The sequence below is a fragment of the Ranitomeya imitator genome, chromosome 3 (assembly GCF_032444005.1).
Source record: "Ranitomeya imitator isolate aRanImi1 chromosome 3, aRanImi1.pri, whole genome shotgun sequence".
Lineage (NCBI taxonomy): Eukaryota > Metazoa > Chordata > Amphibia > Anura > Dendrobatidae > Ranitomeya > Ranitomeya imitator.
The window spans coordinates 814,568,273-814,590,362 of record NC_091284.1 but is presented as its reverse complement, the minus strand read 5'-3'; the positions used below and the strand labels follow the sequence as shown (position 1 = coordinate 814,590,362).

Below are 22,090 nucleotides of genomic sequence, written 5' to 3'. Positions count from 1 at the left end.
TGGTCAGTAAACCATTTACCAGTGGTTTTGGCACTGTGAGCAGGTGCCAGGTCGTGCTGAAAAATGAAATCTTCATCTCCATAAAGCATTTCAGCCGATGGAAGCATGAAGTGCTCCAAAATCTCCTGATAGCTAGCTGCATTGACCCTGCCCTTGATGAAACACAGTGGACCAACACCAGCAGCTGACATGGCACCCCACACCATCACTGACTGTGGGTACTTGACACTGGACTTCAGGCATTTTGGCATTTCCTTCTCCCCAGTCTTCCTCCAGACTCTGGCACCTTGATTTCCGAATGACATGCAAAATTTGCTTTCATCAGAAAAAAGTACTTGGGACCACTTAGCAACAGTCCAGTGCTGCTTCTCTGTAGCCCAGGTCAGGCGCCTCTGCCGCTGTTTATGGTTCAAAAGTGGCTTTACCTGGGGAATGCGGCACCTGTAGCCCATTTCCTGCACACGCCTGTGCACGGTGGCTCTGGATGTTTCCACACCAGACTCAGTCCACTGCTTCCTCAGGTTCCCCAAGGTCTGGAATCGGTCCTTCTCCACAATCTTCCTCAGGGTCCGGTCTCCTCTTCTCGTTGTACAGCGTTTTCTGCCACATTGTTTCCTTCCAACAGACTTACCATTGAGGTGCCTTGATACAGCACTCTGGGAACAGCCTATTTGTTGAGAAATTTCTTTCTGGGTCTTACCCTCTTGCTTGAGGGTGTCAATGATGGCCTTCTTGACATCTGTCAGGTCGTTAGTCTTACCCATGATGGGGGTTTTGAGTAATGAACCAGGCAGGGAGTTTATAAAAGCCTCAGGTATCTTTTGCATGTGTTTAGAGTTAATTAGTTGATTCAGAAGATTAGGGTAATAGGTCGTTTAGAGAACCTTTTCTTGATATGCTAATTTATTGAGACAGGTTTTTTGGGTTATCAGGAGTTGTATGCCAAAATCATCAGTATTAAAACAATAAAAGACCTGACAAATTTCAGTTGGTGGATAATGAATCTATAATATATGAAAGTTTAATTGTAATCATTACATTATGGTAAATAATGAAATTTAACACTATATGCTAATTTTTTGAGAAGGACCTGTATACTACAACAGACTAGTAAGAAATTTACCTAACAGGCAACTAAAAACAGGAACAAGTGTAAATTGAATGTAGTGTTATTAAGGGAGCCCCTGGAATGGCACATTGAGTATAACTTACACAACTCTAATATAAGATACACCTCTAAAGTAACAACTTAACACTCTGAGCAGAGATACCCGGGTATCTATAACTATGGTACCGTATCCTGAGATAGATTTCCTCTCAGGCAGGAATCCGCACAGGCTGTAGCCAGTCCTTATCTTCAGCGCCAATAAGTTACAGCAAGCTCCTCTTGTCTTGTCGGCCGATGCCGAGCCCAAACGCCGGGGACTTAGTTAGTGGTCTCACGATGTTGGAAAACGTTAGCAACACAAGTCTCTCACAGAGTTAAACAAAAGGTTAGCTCTTCTCCAGGGGAACGTTAGCAACAAAAAGTCTCTCAAAAGCTTCTTTTCCTCCAAAAACACTTGCAGTAAATCCACACACAGTCTCTTTTTTTAAGATCTCACAGCAGCTTCTCCTTTGCTTCCCGCCTTTTCTCTCTCAGCTCTCACTTCCTAGTTTCACTTCACACACACGAGACACTGGACCCCACCCCCCAGCACACATTGTCTCTGGGAGTTTTGCACTGTCTGTCTTCTGCTGCAACAGGCAAAAACCACAGGGTCCTAGTGCCCTCTCAGTGGGACTACAGTTCACCCTCTTACACTCACATACTGCGCTGCTCTCTCCTCCACATTCACATACTGTGCTGCTCTCTCCTCCATGCTCACATACTGCGCTGCTCTCTCCTCCATGCTCACATACTGCGCTGCTCTCTCCTCCATGCTCACATACTGCGCTGCTCTCTCCTCCACATTCACATACTGTGCTGCTCTCTCCTCCATGCTCACATACTGCGCTGCTCTCTCCTCCATGCTCACATACTGCGCTGCTCTCTCCTCCACATTCACATACTGTGCTGCTCTCTCCTCCACGTTCACATACTGTGCTGCTCTCCTCCACGCTCACATACTGCGCTGCTCTCTCCTCCACATTCACATACTGCGCTGCTCTCTCCTCCATGCTCCCATACTGCGCTGCTCTCTCCTCCATGCTCACATACTGCGCTGCTCTCTCCTCCATGCTCACATACTGCGCTGCTCTCTCCTCCACATTCACATACTGCGCTGCTCTCTCCTCCACGCTCACATACTGCGCTGCTCTCTCCTCCACGCTCACATACTGCGCTGCTCTCTCCTCCACGCTCACATACTGCGCTGCTCTCTCCTCCACGCTCACATACTGCGCTGCTCTCTCCTCCACGCTCACATACTGCGCTGCTCTCTCCTCCACTCTCACATACTGTGCTGCTCTCTCCCCCACACTCACATACTGCGCTGCTCTCCCCCACGCTCACATACTGCGCTGCTCTCTCCCCCGCGCTCACATACTGTGCTGCTCTCTCCTCCACGCTCACATACTGTGCTGCTCTCTCCCCCACACTCACATACTGCGCTGCTCTCCCCCACGCTCACATACTGCGCTGCTCTCTCCCCCGCGCTCATACTGTGCTGCTCTCTCCTCCACGCTCACATACTGCGCTGCTCTCTCCTCCACGCTCACATACTGCGCTGCTCTCTCCTCCATGCTCACATACTGCGCTGCTCTCCCCCACGCTCACATACTGCGCTGCTCTCTCCCCCGCGCTCATACTGTGCTGCGCTCTCCTCCACGCTCACATACTGTGCTGCTCTCTTCCCCGTGCCCACATACTGCGGTGCTCTCCTCCGCCGCTCACATACTGTGCTGCTCTCTCCCCCACGCTCACATACTGTGCTGCTCTCTTCCCCGTGCCCACATACTGCGCTGCTCTCCTCCGCTGCTCACATACTGTGCTGTTCTCTCCACCATGCCCACATATTGTGCTGCTCTCTTCTCCGCGCTCACATATTGCGCTGCTCTCTCCCCTACTCACATACTTAGCTGCTCTCTCCCCCACACTCACATACTGCACTGCTTTATCCACCGCAGGATAAATGTGTTCTCTTCCCTTCTTCATGGAGCTGAGAAGAGAAGAGAATTGAGAAGAGATCGGAGAGTCTCTTGCAGTGAGTGTCCCTCACTGCTGACTATTTTGTGCAGTGTAGCAGGAAGTGGGTCTCCTCCTCCAGGTCACAGTGTAGGCCCAGTCTGTCCTCCTTGGGCTTGTTGCTCTGTCTGTGCCATCTGGAGTCAATGGACAGATTGTGGACACTGAGCCTATACCGGCTCCGGATCTGGCTGTCTCTGGGGTCTGGGAGTTTCTCCAGATATGGGGCCAGTATGTAGTCTTTCTGTAGACTCTGGTACATGGTCAGTTTTTGTGAGGTGATTATATCGTTGCTCCAGTCATGGGCATACCTCTCCTGTCCCTCCTCTACCATCTTCATGTCTCTGGCTTTTGCCAGGGTGCTGTGATTGGTGTTTTGGTCCGGTTGGGTTTGGGTGAGCTGTTCTGGGGATCCTGGCTCATGTGGACCACCTATATGTAACAGGGCTTTAGAGTGGTGGGAACTTGGATTGCTACTATGTAGGTGAGCCTGGAATGTCAACACCCTCTTCAGAACTGCTAAGTGTAGAAGGAATCTGCCCAGCTCAGCCTGACAGGCACTGTTGGTGGTGCTCCGATGGACCTGAGAAGGTGCTTACAGAATTCCAGGTGGAATATTTCTGTTGGGCTGGAATCCCACCTTGACCAGTCTGTGTATGAGTGAGGGCCCCAGACTTCACTGCCGTACAGGAGGTTTAGAACGATGATGGCAGCAAAGTTTTTTAGCCAGAACCTCACTGGTGTATACAGATGATAGTTTCCTTCAGAAGGAATAGAAGGTTTTGCCGCCCTTGTACTTCAGGGTTTCTAGGGATTGTTTGAAGATTCCTGATTAGTGAATCTCTAGGCTCAGGTAGGTGTATTTTTCTGTTCCTGTAAGAGCGCAGTTGTTTAGAAAAAATGAAGGACGCTGGTCCGATCTTGCCTTTATCCTCTGGAACACCATGATCTTGGTTTTTTTTTTGGTTGATCGGAAGCGCCCATATGGAGCTGAATTTCTCCAAGATTTTCAGGTTGTCCTGGAAGCCTTTCTCAGTTGGTGTGAACAGCAGTAGGTCATCTGCATGCAGCAGGAATTTCACCTCAGCTTCATGGAGTGTGAGACCTGGTGCCACGGAGGGTTCCAGAGACGTGGCCAGATCATCTATTCCATATCTATCTTCTATCTATCTATAATCTAACATCTATCTATCCATTATCTATCTATATCTATTATCTAACAATATATTATCTTCTATCTACCTATCTCTATATCTATCCTCAGCAGCATGGCGTCAGTCTTCTGCCTGCAATCCACATGTACCCTATGGTGGATATAATTTACTAGATGGTGGCCCGATTCTAACGCATCGGGTATTCTAGAATGTGCATGTCCACGTAGTATATTGCCTAGCCATGTATTATATTGCCCAACCACGTAGTATATTGCACAGTCACGTATTATAGTAGTATATTGCACAGCCACATAGTATATAGCACAGAGCCACATAGTATATTGGCCAGTCACGTAGTATATTGCCCAGCCACGTTTGTCACAGGTTAAAAAATAAACATATACTCACCTTTCCGAGGGCCCCTTGTAGTCCACGGCAGCTTCTGGTCCCAGGGTTGGTATGAGCGCAGGGCCTGTGATGACATCGCGGTCACATGACCGTGACGTCATAGCAGGTCCTTCTCCCATACCATTTTTGCCACCGGAACCTGCAACGGAAGATGGCGGCCAGCACGAGTGGCTCAGCGGACTACGGCGGGTGAGTACAGCAGGTTTTTGTTTTTTTTTTTAATTATTTTTAACATTACATTTTTTTACTATTGATGCTGCCTATGCAGCATCAATAGTAAAAAGTTGGGGACACACAGGGTTAATAGCGGCGGTAATGGAGTGCGTTACCCATGGCATAACGCGGTCCGTTACCGCCGGCATTAACCCTGTGTTAGCGGTGACTGGAGGGGAGTATGCGGGCGCCGGGCACTGACTGCGGTAAGTAAGGAGCGGCCATTTTCTTCCGGACTGTGCCCGTTGCTGATTGGTCGCGGCAGCCATGACAGGCAGCTGGCGAGACCAATCAGCGAATGAATATCCGTGACAGACAGACAGACGGAAGTGACCCTTAGACAATTATATAGTAGATGTGCACACGTTGCGGATTATTCTGCATTTTTGGGGGAAAAATCCGCAGGTAAAACGCACTGCGTTTTACCGCAGATTTTGTGCGGATTCCACAGCGGTTTTACACCTGCGGATTCCTATTATGGAGCAGGTGTAAAACGCTACGGAATCCGCACAAAGAATTGACATGCTGCGGAATAAACAACGCATTATTTTTTCCTAAAATAAAGTGCATCAAAAATGTCATTATAATTGTTCTTCATTCTTTTTTAGTAGTTTTATAATAAGAAAAAAAAAAAATTTCCTTTTTTCCCTCTAGAGTGCAGGGTTTTTCGTATTCGGGATAAAGTAGCCCCCGATGCGCGTTTTAAATCCGTAATGTGTCAATTTCTCTCGGAGGGGGAACGCAAAGTTTTATCTGCAGATTTTCTCTATAGAATTGCATTAGATGCGGGAAAATCCGAAGGTAAAATAAGAGTGCATACAATCCGCACATGACTATCAATCAACCTTTGTCAAAGCCAAATACCAGGAAGTATCAAAAATAAAAAGCTTTATTTACAACATGACAAACCAAAATGACAAAAAAAAAAACGCAATAACAGCGCAAGAAACACACTTTTGTAGAAAAATTATTTATCCTTCGCCCACTGATCTCACACATATCCGTCTATGGTTTCCAGTGAAATAAATTATAGGAGGAAATTAAATGATTTTTTTCTACTCCTGTATAAACCTTGTGAAATAGAAATGGTGGAAAAATGACTGACCAGGGTGGTTAGTTTTTTTTTTTTTTTTAATTTTGGTATTTTTCTCCCGCTTTCATCTTCCTAGCAACGCCCCGCGGTTTGCTGATGGAATTAATAACATAATCAGCAGGACGCCGAGCTCCACAGAGGGAGGCCGCTCTAAATAATGAGTAAACCGCGCTGGGCCCGCACTATAAATTACCGTGTGACCCAGCGACTCAGCCGGTGACTCCGGAGACTCGGCCCCTGCACTTTATTGCTCTTGCCCCTCCTGCTGTTAAGAGGTTTATTAAGGCAGAAAGAATGTAGAGAACAGGACCTCCACGGAGAGGCAGACATTGTACGGTGTAGTGCAGAGGTCCCCAACTCCAGTCCTCAAGGCCCACCAACATGTCATGTTTTCAGGATTTCCTTAGTCTTGCCCAGGTAATAATTGCATCACCTGTGCAATGCAAAGGAAATCCTGAAAACATGACCTGTTGGTGGGCCTTGAGGACTGGAGTTGGGGACCTCTGGTGTAGTGGATCCTACCAGGGAAAAGTCTTGTCCTCGCCACCCCTGCCCAACAGGTCATGTTTTCAGGATTTCCTTAGTAGTACACAGGTGATAAAAGCAGTATGCTTCCAGTAAAATGCTTCCTGAACTACATTTCCCATGCAGCATTGCGCTGGATTCCCAGCCCGCACTTGCTCTGCCAGTCAATGTGCACACATGCAGGTAACACTATGGAATGAACCTACAAAATGTAAAGGAGGCACAAAAAAATTCATTCGAGGTCAGCCCGTGGTGCATCGGGCAAGTACCAGACCTATGGTGCATGGGGCCACTATGCAGAGTTTGAAACATGCACCATGTCTATACAGAAGATGGGTGCACTTGGTGTATGGAAGTGGCGCTATCTAACACTGGTACTAGCTGTGTGATACAGCCAGCACACGAATCTCACTGCTGCAAATGGTTATTCACAGAGTAACAATAGCTCTCAACCGTCCCGGCTTCAGCAGGACCGTCACGCCACCAGCAGGACCGTCACGCCACCAGCAGGACCGTCCCGCCACGTTCAGGCTTTGACCCGAATTCTACTACTATGTTCTCTCTCCACGCAATGCCTTCTCTCGGCATCTTCATCACTATATAGCTGGTCTTCAGGGGACTGGACCGATTTCTCTCTTCACTTACATAAATTTTAAACAATTATATTCTTGTGATCTGATCTCCTCTGTGAATCAAGCCCACAACCTCAATATTTACAGTCAGTAGCTAAAGAAATGAGCCAGAGTCTATATTGATGAGCATAGGAGAGTTTAGTATACTTGAAGCTACCGTACAATGCAAGTAGTGAACCCAGAAACATTATGCTGGTACATAGAAACACACTGCTATATACAATGCATCTCTATGTACCTGTATTCTAGAGGTGAAGAAAGTGTCAGATTTTTTTGTTCCCATTAAACTACTAAAAATGTTACATAAAAATCCTCCCGGGAATCAAACCCACAAGCTACATTATTACAGGAAACAGATAAAGCCAAGAGCCACAGCATCCACTGACATCCAGGGACTGGGAGAATTCTCTGTGCTTGCAGCTGCATTGCAATGAACCCCAAGACAGATCCTAATACATGGAGATATATATATATATATATATATATATATATATATATCAGTGTATTTTTAAGTCTCTGTTTACTACAGGGAAAATTAAAGTTTTTTTTCTTCCCATAAAATTACTAAAAAAAAATAAAATGAAAAACAAATTACATGACATTTTCAATGCACTTAAAGAGAAAAAAAAAAAATCACAAATCAGCAAATAACAGACATATTTGCTGTCCTTGTAATCGTAACGACCCGCACAACACAGCGATCAGATGTGTATGGTGATTGGCATATAGCGTAATAAAATTGAGTGATTGATTTCTCTTGTCTATTAAACCCATAAAAATAAGTAAAATGCAACAATGAGGCCATGTTCACACGCAGCGTAAATGCTGCCCTTTTTCTACTGCTCTTTTTCTGCACCACACAACGCAGTTGATTATCACGTGTTTCTTTAATATGTTTTCCCCCTTATTTAAAGCAGTTTTTGGTGCAGATTTGAAGCAGTGTTTCAATGCTTTTTTTCTTTAACGCCCTGTGCGACATCGAGCGTATATTTACGCTGATGTCAGACTCCCTCCCTTTTATGTGGGCTCCAGCGCTGAGCCCACATCTTTCCCAGCACATGGCAGCTGTTTTGTACACCTAACAGCCGCGGGTGGATTTGCGATCCACCCGCTGCTATTAACCAGTTAAATGCCGCTGTCAAACGCTAACAACGGCATTTAACAAGCGCTTGAGGCAACTGTGTCGGAAATCCGCCCATCACTGACCCCCATCATGTGATCGCGGGTCACTGGTGGGTTGGCATGACAACTTAAGGTCTCCTGGAGACCTCTATGGTTGTCACTGCCGGCTTCCTGCAAGCGTCACCCAGTGGTCGGCGCTCATAGCAAGTGAAGTATTCTGCTACATACAGGTGATCTGATCATTGCCTCTCGGGTTGTGGCAGCTTCTAGTCTCCCATGGAGTCTATTGAAGAAAAGTAAAAAAAAAAAAATGTTAAAAGTTCAAATCACCCCACTTTCACCCAATTCAAAATAAAATAACTAAAAAAAAAAAAAAACATATACATACACATATTTGGTATTGCCGTGTTCAGAATCACCCGATCTATCAATATAAAAAAGGATTAAAGTGATTGCAAACGGAGTAGCGAGAAAAAAGTTACTTTTTGGGGGTCGCTGTGACATTGCAATAACGAGCGATATCTGCACAAAAATTATATAATTAAAAACATCAGCTCAGTACGCAAAAAATAAGCCCTCGCCCGACCCGAGATCACGAAAAATGGAGACGCTACGGGTATCGGAAAATTGTTTAAAAATTTTTTTTTTTTTTTTTTTAAATTGCGCAAACTTTGGATTTTTTTTTTTCACAACTTAGATAAAAAAAAATAACCTACACATGTTTGGTGTCTATGAACTCGTAATGACCTGGAGAATCAAAATGGCAGATCAGTTTTAGCATTTAGTGAACCAAGCAAAAAAGCCAAACAAAAAACCAGTGTGGGATTGCACTTTTTTTTTTGCAATCTCACTGCACTTGGAATTTTTTTCCCCATTTTCTAGTACCTGACATGGTAAAACCAATGGCGTCTTTCAAAAGTGCAACTCGTCCCGCAAAAAAATTAAGCCCTCACACGGCCATATTGACGGAAAAAAAAAAAAAAAAAAAAGTTATGGCTCCAGGAAGGAGGGGAGAGAAACATGAAAATGCAAAAAAGAAAATACCTCCGGGAGTTAAAGGATTAATAGTGCAGAAGAGATTTGATTGTGAGCTTCAAAAATGAATGCTATGTTTTTTCTGTATGTTTTTTTTTTTTTTTTTTTTTTTTTTTTTTTAACACAGAAATTCTGCTGCGTCTTCCCCAAAAGCTCAAATGAGGGTGAAAAGGCATAAAAAAAAGTGCAGCAATAAGAAAAGAAGAGTCCAAAACTCCAGCTGAGAGGTGTAAGAAGCTTGTGGATGGTCATAGGAAGCGATTGATTGCAGTTATTTATTCCAAAGGGCGCGCAACCAAATATTAAGTTGAGGGTGACAACAGTTAAGTGTGGCCCATTTTGGGAGTTGTGTGCGAGTTTAGTTTCATTTCCTTTGTGAAAAAAAGGAAAGTGTATAACAAAACATGTAACTGCAATAATTTGTTGGAACGATGTCAGAAGTTATGGGTCTTTTTATATGTAATGACAATTATGTTCTTTACTAAGGGGTCATGGCTCTCAGGATCCTCCAAGTTGTGGATTTAGGCTGATTTTTTTTTTTTTTTTTTTTTTTTTTTTTAACACCAAGAAAAAAAAAAAGGTTCTTGCTGCCCAGTGCATCCTCCTGAAGTCCATGTTCCATGCAGCAGATGATGGGTTGGACTTCTGCAGCCAGGATCCATCCTGCATCTGAACCTTGTAAATAGGAAGCAGACTTCTATGGGAAGTAAATCTAGGGAGACACCTGCTGGCAAGAGTATGTCACTGCAATCTGTGCAGCTCCTGGGCCATCAGCACAACCATTGCCGTGCGCGTCGGCCGTATGTGGACCGTGTGCACCATCATATACCACACAAGTAACCAGGTAAACCACCACCATGTATGATGCCCAAACAGGGCATGTGTGATAATTACTAGTGATGAGCGAGCGTGCTAGGGTAAGATGTGATCTGAGCATGCTCAGGTGTTAACTGAGGGTCTTCAGCATGCTCGAATAATATGTTTGAGTCCCCGTGACTGCATGTCTTGCGGCTGTTTGTTAGGCAATCCCCGCGTATGTTGGTTGCCAAAGAGTTGCAAAGTCGCTTTGGAAGTTAAAGAGGGAAAAATAAACTAACAAAAGCATAAAAAAAAAAATCAGTAACAAAGTGAATTTCAGATTTATTGCTTTTTGCAGTATCAAACACAATCACGTAAACCTCAAATTCAAAAATCAGAAAAACAGAAGGATCCAGTCCCCAATCACAGATCTAACATTACAGGAGAGATTTTAGACATCGCGCGGCTTCCAATCCTGGTAGTCTCACCAAAAAAAAAAAAAACTAGCAAGCGGGAAAAAAAATAAAAAATAATACATGGTCATGTTACAGAAATGACACCATCGGTCCATGATTGATTCAAGACTTTTTTGCTAGATGTAAAGATTTGCTAGATTCCTTTGTAAAACCATCCTACCATATGCACAAGCAATGAGTTGGCGTAGGCTCTGCCGGCAAGTTCCTGAGGTACGAAAGAATTTATAAATTTGGTGCACTAATAAAATTTTAAACCATAGCTGAAAGTGAAGCTGATCGTAAAATAGAAAAGGACATCTGTTAGATTTAGGTAGAGAACCCATTTTAAAGGAATACAAAGTTTGTTCAGGATGGGTGACCATTAGTAATATTGGGAAGTGTTGCTTCGTATAAGGCACCAGTCATGATCTGCAAGCAAGGTATCGCCAAGAAGCCATACTGGAGACAGAGGCTCTTGAGACTGTGGGACTTGCAGTGATCAAACTTACTGGACAGGGAGTGTTGGGATTGGGGTTGAGCAGGTGGAGTGTTCTACCGATAGTCAAATTTGGCACTGAGAAGGAGTCACCAAAAGCCAAATGACCCAGTATCGGATCAACGTCCTGTTCTGTGCATGGAATGTATTAATTTCAAGGAAAGGGTAAAAGTGCCAAGATGTCCTTAAGGTCCAACGTTATTGCCTTCTGGAATTACGCTCCGTTATGCTGCATACATTTCCTACCACAGGAAATATAAGCTGGTGTCAAGGACAGTTCTACCATCCAGGTCCTGAGAAGCATCAGTGGTGGTCCACAGAAGGTACAGACCCATTAGAGTCCATTTTCTTGCAGACTGTGCTCTTTTATCCACTTCTTCATATAGGCCACCTCCAACGCCCGAGCCTGAATCACAGACTTGGGGTCATAAGCATTATTGGAGCGCAGGTCCAAGTGATGAGCACCATCTGTGATGAGGATGGCGACCAGGGAGTCACTGAGGCTCTGCTTGACACCTCCTGCTGACCACGGGTCCAGATCACCATTGCTGCAAATATATAAAAAATATCAAACTTTAATAAGTTTTACCTTGTGGCCACTATAGAAAATGTATATTCGGTTATTTATTCTAATTTCTGCGAACAGTCAACATGGACTCTCAGTCTATGGACATTATAACTAAGGTGTCATCTAGGAGCCATGGGCAAGAGGCAACGATCCCTGGTGGTGAAGGGTTTAATAGGGACATCCCTTATGGTCAAGCATGCGTGGTTAAAGACCCAAGAGGAACATCACTCCAGGTCAAGGATTTATTGGAAAATCCCCAGTACTCAATGGCGGTGAAAGATTTTGCTCTAATTGCAATTGCTAGCTCTTTAGTGCAGACCATTTAGGAATCCTCATTACCGCAGACCACCAGGGATCTCCCCATTAATTATTACAATGTCCTTAGTCACCATAGATCCTCATTATGGCAGACTACTAATGATGCACCCAATACCACCTTCACTACTCCAGACTACCAAGGATATATTGCTCTGTTATCAGGGATCCTCCTTGCAGACCACCAAGGATGTGTCCATCATCTGCACTAACCTTGACCACCAGGGATATAGGCTGTGTTACACGGTGTATATGTATGCTGCCTTATCCAGACAACTAACACGCCCATCACACAGCATATATCCCTGGCGGTCAAGAGCAGAGAAGATTAAAATGAGCACATCCTTGGTGGTCTGCAATAATGTTGGGGCTTGTGACAGCATCCTTGATTACAGCATAACAGAGCATATTTCCCTGGTGGTCTAGGGTAGTAAAAGGAGTGCATCAGTAGTTTGGATCAAAAGCTTCCATTACCACCTTCACTACCTTAGACCACCAGGGATTGTTCTCATTATATAATGAATTATCCTTAACCATTGGAAATCTTCTCATTACCTCATACACTACCGAAGACCACCAGGGAAGTTTGTACACGTCAAGAGTAAAAAATAAAAATGGCATTGTTAGCCCCAAGACTTAAATGCGAACCCTTTCATTGGTGATGACCAGTAGAGATTTTCCATATTTCCCTCCCAACATAACTGCAGGCCACCACCTTTCCATTAATCATTTCAGTATCCTTGACTATTAGGGATCTTCTCGTTAGTTTCTACTCTACTGCAGACGGGCAATGAGGTCCTCACTACCAGCTGCACCACTCCAGACAGCCAGGCATCTTCTCATGACAGAAAATTAAATATCCTTGACCACAGAGAATCTTCTCATAAGTTCCTACACTACCACAGGCCAGAGATGTGGCTCATTACCACCTTCACTACTGAAGACCTCAATGGATCTTCTCCATCAGTTCACTAATTTTGACCATCAAGATCTTTACTTTGACCGCAACACCACCACAGACCACCAGGAACCTTCCCATTATGGATGCATTCTGCTTGAACATCAAGGATATTCTCATTAGCCCCTACACCATCACAGACTGCGAGGAAAGATCGGGTCGGACCACTGGTACATGTTCTACTCAGAAGAACACAGGATCACTATGGGGATTCTAGTTGATAGCCTTGTCTTCGTTTCGTTTATGGATTGTCTTTTGGGGTTCTGGAACCCAGTGGAAGGAGATTGATACAAGCTGCCATGTGATTTCGTCAGTGAGGTCTCAACCAAATGTCCATGACCACCATTGGGCCTTTCTATCCTTTTGGGAGCAGATCTGGACAACCCCAGGGCAAAGAAACTGGCCATCATTGTGCTCTATGAAGAATAAGCATATGCCATGGTGAGCCACGTGCCTTCTCCTATGGTGGGGATATTAGTGATACCTCGTATTATTATTATTATGCTTTAAAAACTAATAGCTTCACCCTACTGAAAATAGACTGCTCGACCTTTTCATCCCTCACTCATCCCATCAAAGCGATGGACATGACAGACAGCCCAACACACACCTGAACATTATGTTGCTCGCGGCACTGATGTTCCTCCCGCCGTATATGGATGTGATCCATTCCGGACGAGGCCTGATGCCCCATTGTTTATAACACTCCTCCGAAAAAGCTTCAAAATTCCAAGTCTGAGGCTCAAACATGTCAGTGACCGCATCAGAGCAGAACGGCATCACCATTTCTGTACAAGCCTGGGAAAAAGAAATAAAAAAAAAACCACAAGAATACGCACAGGTCAAATACATGAATGAATGTTAAGAGCAATTTCCAGGAAGAGTCATCCAGTGCTTCAGAAGGCCAAACTGGAGGACTTCACAAACCAAGAACGTAAGATCTAGGGCGTGTGCTCTCCGGGGGAACATATCTAGAGCAAACGCCCCCATCCAGTGCTACAGGAGCCCAAAGTACAGGATTTTTTGTAAATCCTAGGTTCTCAACCTGTTGTATTCCCCAGGGGGGAAATATACCATTGGGGGTCCACACTCATTGTGCCTTTTATTCCAATTGTGTGTGAATGTAGCATTGGGGGGGGACTTAGAAATGCAGTTCTGTATGATCAGTAAAACACTGCTTTGTAGATGGTCTGGGGAAAAAAAAAATGATAATAGAAACTACGACCAAGTATGACACTTCTACCACTGTCAATGCTTCCACCATCACCAACGAAGATTGTAGTACCAGCACCACCACAGCCAATACCACGTCCACCACAGAATTCTACTAGTACTACATTTACGGTAATATCGCAAAACGATGGTGCAAATGGTAGTGCAACTACTAAAGCCAATACCACCACTGCTAAAACCAGTGATAAAACTAGTTACCGCCACTTCCACCAAGGATAGTACTACAAATACCACCAATGGTAAATACCAGTGTCATTACAACCATCAGAATTCTTATTCCGAGATACTGAGAACTTGAAAAATCCCATAATTTGGCATCATGTAGCACCAAACATATCTGTGATCCCCCCCAAATTACAAGTAACACATGCTTTTCTGTTTCTGAATGTGACCATCCAGAAAAATCCTATATTATTCCTTGTGGAATCCTAAAGCCCTGGATGGGAATTCTAGGGAACTCACATCCAGGGATCTCGTCCCCATCTGTATGCAGGAACGTATTCGTGACCGGCCGCTCTCCATCCTCACACCGCCATGTCAGCCCGCAGTCCACTCCACCTGTATACAACCCTTTATTTGGAGTCAGCCAGCATGGAGATGTCCCATTGTGGAATTCTCCAACGTGTTCATCCGAGATGTGAGGGTTCCGGTCTCACCGTGTGCCGTCATGTAGGTCCTACTCTAATCCCCAACATCCTGGAGAAGGACTAGAGGATAAATCTGAGGCTACGACAATGTGTTATGGAGGAAACCCTCCATGGAATGTTAATTACACCCTTTGTCAAAGGAGAAGCTGCATACGATCTTCTGGCACGTTGCCGATGTGATTGTTGGTGGTCAGAACTCAGATCCCCATCACTTCTTACCCAATTAGAAAAGACAAAGTGCTCCAAAGCCATGAAGTGTAGTTTTTTTTTTATTATCTAGGGTGTCAGAAAAGAGCAGGGACCAGCTGTGATCTGTAAGGGAACCTAGCAGCAAGTGTGCAGTTCTCCTGCAGCGCGCCAACAGGTGAAGTCAGGAAGTACACCGTTCCCTGTGAATTATTATTCTATTTTTGCGTCATTCACCGTCTTTTCTGAGCTCTGGCTGATAAAGGAGGGACCTGATTGTGATCGATCAACCCCTGTAAATGAAGATTAAATTAAGTCAATCAATCTAGACAATACCTGATAACTCCAGCCAAGGTCATCCAGGCTCCCCACCGCCGTCTGGGAGGTGTTGAGGCACGGGGTGTTTCCGGTATAGTTGTAATATAGATTAATTGCCTGGAAGAGGTTCTGCAGCAGCGTTTTGTCATCTACGTTTGGATTCTTTAAATATTTGCAGACCTCCTATGTAAAAAAATATAGAACGCTTGTTATGGTCAGTGGGAGCAGAAAAAGTCACCAAAAATACAATATACTGTATATAGGATTCGAAAACCAAGCAATACTATAAAGAAGTGATCTGTAACCGGTGGTTCGCCAGTTGTTGCTGAACTACAACTCCCAGCATGCCCTGAAATTAAATCTATGATAATCTATTAGAAAGTTGGTTTTCCAGCATTTTTCATGCATTCGGCAAGAACGTCCCAGTAATGGAGAAGGGAATGTGCAAACTACCAGGGGGCAAGTGTCCTACGGCCGGGCAGTAATCCCCCACATCCAGGATGGAGGGACATCTCATTTTAGAGAATAGTAGAACACAGGAGGCATCTGAGAATAAAACCTTGGATGGAAGGGCACACTGCAAAGACTGCAGGACATTTACCTACTGAAGAAACGCCCAGTGGACACTTCGTAAATATGTGACTGATGGGGCCCTGAAGGTTCTGCTGGAACATTCATGGCTGATCCTCTAAGTAGTAAGAGCGGTCACTGTCACCTTGATCGGCCAGGCCGGCAGCGGCTCCAGGAAGTTGGCCGGGTACGGATAGTCCACCATTGCCAGATTCACCCAGGTCTCACTTAACCAGTTCTTAAAGGCGGCTACTTCATCTTGGCACTTAAGAGGAGAGCACAAGTGAAATGTGCCAGATAACCATCGGATGCCTTCATCTACACAGGAGGGAAATGGTTACAAGTTACACATGCATTACATATCCTGAGTTACATCCTGTATTATACCCCAGAGCTGCACTCACTATTCTGCTGGTGCAGTCACTGTGTACATACATTACATTACTGATCCTGAGTTACATCCTGTATTATACTCCAGTGCTGCACTCACTATTCTGCTGGTGCAGTCACTGTGTACATACATTACATTACTGATCCTGAGTTACATCCTGTATTATACCCCAGAGCTGCACTCACTATTCTGCTGGTGCAGTCACTGTGTACATACATTACATTACTGATCCTGAGTTACATCCTGTATTATACTCCAGTGCTGCACTCACTATTCTGCTGGTGCAGTCACTGTGTACATACATTACATTACTGATCCTGAGTTACATCCTGTATTATACCCCAGAGCTGCACTCACTATTCTGCTGGTGCAGTCACTGTGTACATACATTACTGATCCTGAGTTACATCCTGTATTATACCCCAGAGCTGCACTCACTATTCTGCTGGTGCAGTCACTGTGTACATACATTACTGATCCTGAGTTACATCCTGTATTATACCCCAGAGCTGCACTCACTATTCTGCTGGTGCAGTCACTGTGTACATACATTACATTACTGATCCTGAGTTACATCCTGTATTATACCCCAGAGCTGCACTCACTATTCTGCTGGTGCAGTCACTGTGTACATACATTACATTACTGATCCTGAGTTACATCCTGTATTATACCCCAGAGCTGCACTCACTATTCTGCTGGTGCAGTCACTGTGTACATACATTACTGATCCTGAGTTACATCCTGTATTATACCCCAGAGCTGCACTCACTATTCTGCTGGTGCAGTCACTGTGTACATACATTACTGATCCAGAGTTACATCCTGTATTATACTCCAGAGCTGCACTCACTATTCTGCTGGTGCAGTCACTGTGTACATGCATTACTGATCCTGAGTTACATCCTGTATTATACCCCAGAGCTGCACTCACTATTCTGCTGGTGCAATCACTGTGTACATACATTACATTACTGATCCTGAGTTACATCCTGTATTATACCCCAGAGCTGCACTCACTATTCTGCTGGTGCAATCACTGTGTACATACATTACATTACTGATCCCGAGTTACATCCTGTATTATACTCCAGAGCTGCACTCACTATTCTGCTGGTGCAATCACTGTGTACATACATTACATTAGAACAGAAGATCGATACGATCAGAGAAAGCTTTGGCCCACAGCGCCCACTGCCCCTCTTAGCTGCTCAACCCTGCTCCTCCAAAACCAGCTTCTCCACCATGACAGAAGATCAGCTCTCCACCCTCCTGTCAAGATCACACCTCACCACCTGCACGCTTGACCCGCTCCCATCCCACCTCATCCCTAACCTTTCCACGGTCTTCATCCCAACCCTAACGCACCTCTTCAACCTCTCACTCACAACAGGTGTCTTCCCCTCATCCTTCAAGCATGCCAAGATCACACCCATCCTCAAAAAGCCCTCCCTCGACCCATCCTCTGTGTCTAGCTATCGCCCGATATCTCTTCTCCCTTATGCCTCCAAATTGCTGGAGCAACACGTCCATCTTGAACTGTCCTCCCACTTCTCCTCCTGCTCCCTCTTTGACCAGTTACAATCTGGCTTCCATTCCCATCACTCAACTGAAACTGCCCTAACTAAAGTCACCAATGACCTACTAACTGCCAGGAGCAAGCGACACTACTCTGTCCTCCTTCTCCTGGACCTGTCTTCTGCCTTTGACACTGTGGACCACTCCCTCCTGCTACAGATTCTCTCATCTCTTGGCATCACAGACTTGGTCCTATCCTGGATCTCGTCATATCTGACAGACCGGACATTCAGTGTCTCCCTCCCCCACACCACCTCCTCACCTCGCCCCTTGTCAGTCGGTGTTCCTCAAGGCTCTGTTCTAGGAACCCTACTCTTCTCCATCTACACTTTCGGCTTGGGACAGCTCATAGAATCTCATGGTATGCAGCATCATCTCTACGCTGATGACACGCAGATCTACCTATCTGGACCTGACCTCTCCTCCTTACTTACCAAAATCCCACACTGTGTGCTATCTCAGCTTTCTTTTCAGCTCGCTTTCTACAACTGAACATGGACAAAACAGAATTCATCATCTTTCCCCATCTCACTCTACCCCTCCACCAGACCTATCCATCAATGTCAATGGCTGCTCACTTTCCCCAGTCCCACATGCCCGGTGCCTCGGGGTGATCCTAGACTCTACTCTCTTTCAAGCCACATATCCAAGTCCTTGCCTCCTCCTGCCGTCTCAAACTCAAAAATATTTCCCGGATCCGTGCTTTCCTTGACCGCGACACCGCAAAAATGCTAGTGCACACCCTTATCATCTCCCGCCTTGACTACTGCAACCTCCTACTCTCTGGACTCCCCTCTAGCACTCTGGCACCACTCCAATCCATCCTACACTCTGCTGCCCGACTAATCCACCTGTCTCCTCGCTATTCCCCGGCCTCTCCCCTATGTCAAGCCCTTCACTGGCTTCCTATCGCCCAGAGACTCCAGTTCAAAACCCTCACACTGACATACAAAGCCATCCACAACCTGTCTCCTCCATACATCTGTGACATGGTCTCCCGGTACTTACCTCCACGCAACCTCCGATCCTCCCAAGACCTCCTTCTCTACTCCCCTCTCATCTCTTCTTCCCATAACCGCATCCAAGACTTCTCCCGTGCTTCCCCCATACTCTGGAACTCTCTACCCCAACATATAAGGCTCTCACCTACCATAGAAACCTTCAAAAAGAACCTGAAGACCCACCTCTTCTGACAAGCCTACAGCCTGCAATGATCCTGAAGTTACTGAACCGCCGCGCAACCTGCCCTACCCTCTCCTAGTGTTTCATCACCCACCCCCTGCAGACTGAGCCCTCGCGGGCAGGGTCCTCCCTCCTTATGTACCTGTGTACCTTGTTATCTGCTCATGTTTAATGTATTTGTCTATATTTGCCTCGTATTCACATGTAAAACGCCATGGAATAAATGGCGCTATAAAAATGTATAATAATAATTACATGACTGATCCTGAGTTACAGCCTGTATTATACCCCAGAGCAATTTAATTTTCCACCAACATTCTTGATGGAAATTTAAAGAAAAAAAAAAAAAAAAATGTACAACTAGATGTTCTCCTTGTGAATGGGTGTCAAGTTAGGAGGAATAGAGGGGAGGAGTGCACCTACACACTTAGTGTTCATTAAGGTATTGTAGAAGAAATGAAATGGCGGCACTCACCCCTGCATAAAAATTTATTAGCAGTTTCGCACTGAGCAGATGCTTCAGCCTGGTCCCTGGTTGTTTGGGCCCAGGAAGAAGCACCTAGTTGGTGCGAAACGGCGGTTTTTGTATATAGCAGTATGGCATTCACCATCATGCTGGAATTTTTATTTACTTGGAATAAAGTCTTGCATTTTTCTGCGGGGGCGAGTGCAGCAGTTTCATTTCTTGTACAATACTATTGCACGGTGACATTACTGTTGCTGAGCACTATCCCTGTGGACGGGGAAACTTGTGGGAAGGTCCAATATTTTTCCTTCTTATTAGAGCTAACAGTATCTGGGTGTGTAACACCAAACTAAATGGGGATAACATTTCCAGGAGGAACGAGAAAGACGGTGGAATAAAAGATGCTACAAAAATCAGAACTTTAGTAAAGCAGACGATGTGTCCGGAGAGGCCGCTCCCATTCGATGGACAGCTGTACTTCGGAGACAATGTTAAGAAAAGGACTAAGACAACGTCTCCCCATCTGATGTGATCACTCACCGCTTCCAAACATGCGATTTATGGCCGCCCAAGACTTGGAGACACTTTCCGCGCATCCCGGGCCGCTTTTTTTAAAGTCGTTTGTCACAATTTGATAATACAGATTGCAGGGAACCAAATCTTCAAATTGCCAGATGGGGGCAGAAGCCGCGAGAGCCCTGGAATAGGGAGAAGTCAGCAATTATCCCGGGACCCTCGCCTTTCCTGTACACACCCAGAACAATGGACCCTCAAAACATCTTCATCAGCTCCGCTTCTTCCTTCCTAGACGCCCATGTATCCTCCTATACAGAACTAGTAATTCTCACAGCTGACGATACTTTGTTACAGTGTATCAGTGTCTATTCCTTAAAAAGGGACATTTCCCATCTTCATAAACCATACATCACCGGATAGAGCTTCTAAAAGCAAGAACTTTTCCTCTTTACTGTCCTCTAAAATTTTCAACGGTTATTGAGATATTAACCGTTTTCTTTTGTTTACAGATCATTACCTTGGAGAACGACCACCTCTGCTCTAGACGGCAGAACATGCGCAGTGCTTACAAGCTCTTTACTATTGAGCTCGTAAGCGCTGGTTTGAATCAGACCATGATCGCTGGATTGTGCCGTTCTCCTTTAATCTCGGCCAGCTTCAGCGCCGTACTTACAATCCAGAAATCAACGGTGGTCGGTCTCCTAGGCAACAAGCTGTAAACAAAAGAGAACGAAAAAAAAAATGTAAATATCTCAAGAACGGCTGCCAATTTTAATAAACAGTAAATTGCAAAAGTGCTCGTTTTTACGAGCTCTATCCGAGAACACTGATCAATTAAGGCGGGAATAATAACACCAAGATCTCTGCTTGCAGTCAGTGAGTAGAAAGTTGCAGAACTTTATATTAAACTATTATTACACTTCATTTTACACTAAGTTGGAGGTCCTTCTCCTGTTAAATTGTTTGGCCACTTAAAAAAAAAAAAAAGTTGCTTCATATACTTTTTGAATTTAAATGAATGCATTTATGGCTAAAAAAATAAAAATAAATCATTTACAATTGTGTATGAAAAATGTTGCAGTTTTCCTTCTATATCCTCGGTGTTGTCTGCAGAATGATGCAAGAAACCATCAGCTAGTACGTTGTAACAGAATTTGTAAAACTTTTGTTTGCCTTTGTTTCTGAGCCTTTCTTCCATCACATGATATGTGGTCACAATTCAGCACAGAGAAGTTCAGCAGAAAAAAATTAAAAAAAAAAAATATATATATATATATATATATATATTTTTTTTTTTTTTTATTCTTCCATCAGACTGAGCTTACTGATCGTTTCTCAGTTAACTCATTGCTCTAAAAAAAAAAAAAAAAGGATATTCTATTTATATATGCTTAATTTATTTTGCAACTGTATTTTGGACTAAAAATAAGTATTAATTGCCCAAGATAGGGGGTCCATTTCCTTTACACATATGTAGAGTATAAGGTTACATGGGGTTGATTGAGGAATAGTAAATAAAGTGCCCGGATGGACTCTGTGTCGCGCCCCATTAGAGACTAGTAAAGAAAACTGTGCTCCCTCTTATAAAGATCCCCAATGTTACCATATGGAACAATGTCCTTACCCCACTACAACATGAGGATACTTCATTCTCAGCCAGGCCGCCAACATCCCCCCGTACGAGCCCCCAATGGCGATCACTGCGCTATTTTTGGCTTCGGAGCTCTCCTTGATAAAACGGATAAGAATAGCGAAGTCTGCGAGGGCCTGCTCCGAGGTGAGATAATTCAGGTATTTTGGCTCCTAAAAAAATAAATAAATAATAAAAAATAAAAAAATAAATGTAAAAATTAGGAAGCGTTTTAATAGGTGGAGGGGTCATAAAACATCAGAGGAGCCTAGAAATACTGACACTGTAGGATAAGTTGCCGTAGGGCATGGACTCGCCATAATAACGATGCTCTGCAAATACTAACAAAGCGCCAAGCTCCTCAGCGACATCCCACATAAATCCCTGAAAAAGAAGGATACACTGGAAGTTAGGGCAACATTCAGACAGTGGGTG

General features: G+C 44.6%; 1 protein-coding gene across 1 annotated transcript in view; it reads right to left on the bottom strand.

Annotated features, from left to right (window-relative positions):
- Nucleotides 1-10,464: 10,464 nt before the first annotated feature.
- Nucleotides 10,465-22,090, bottom strand: part of PRCP (prolylcarboxypeptidase) — a 32,910-nt gene continuing 21,284 nt past the window's right edge. The window contains exons 3-9 of the mRNA XM_069759340.1: nt 21,938-22,039; nt 21,650-21,828; nt 20,050-20,207; nt 16,038-16,210; nt 15,341-15,505; nt 13,549-13,736; nt 10,465-11,645 (exon numbers count right to left, since the gene is read on the bottom strand). Coding sequence (XP_069615441.1) covers nt 11,432-11,645; nt 13,549-13,736; nt 15,341-15,505; nt 16,038-16,210; nt 20,050-20,207; nt 21,650-21,828; nt 21,938-22,039 — 1,179 coding nt within the window. The 3' untranslated portion in view covers nt 10,465-11,431. The remainder of the gene's footprint in view (nt 11,646-13,548; nt 13,737-15,340; nt 15,506-16,037; nt 16,211-20,049; nt 20,208-21,649; nt 21,829-21,937; nt 22,040-22,090) is intronic.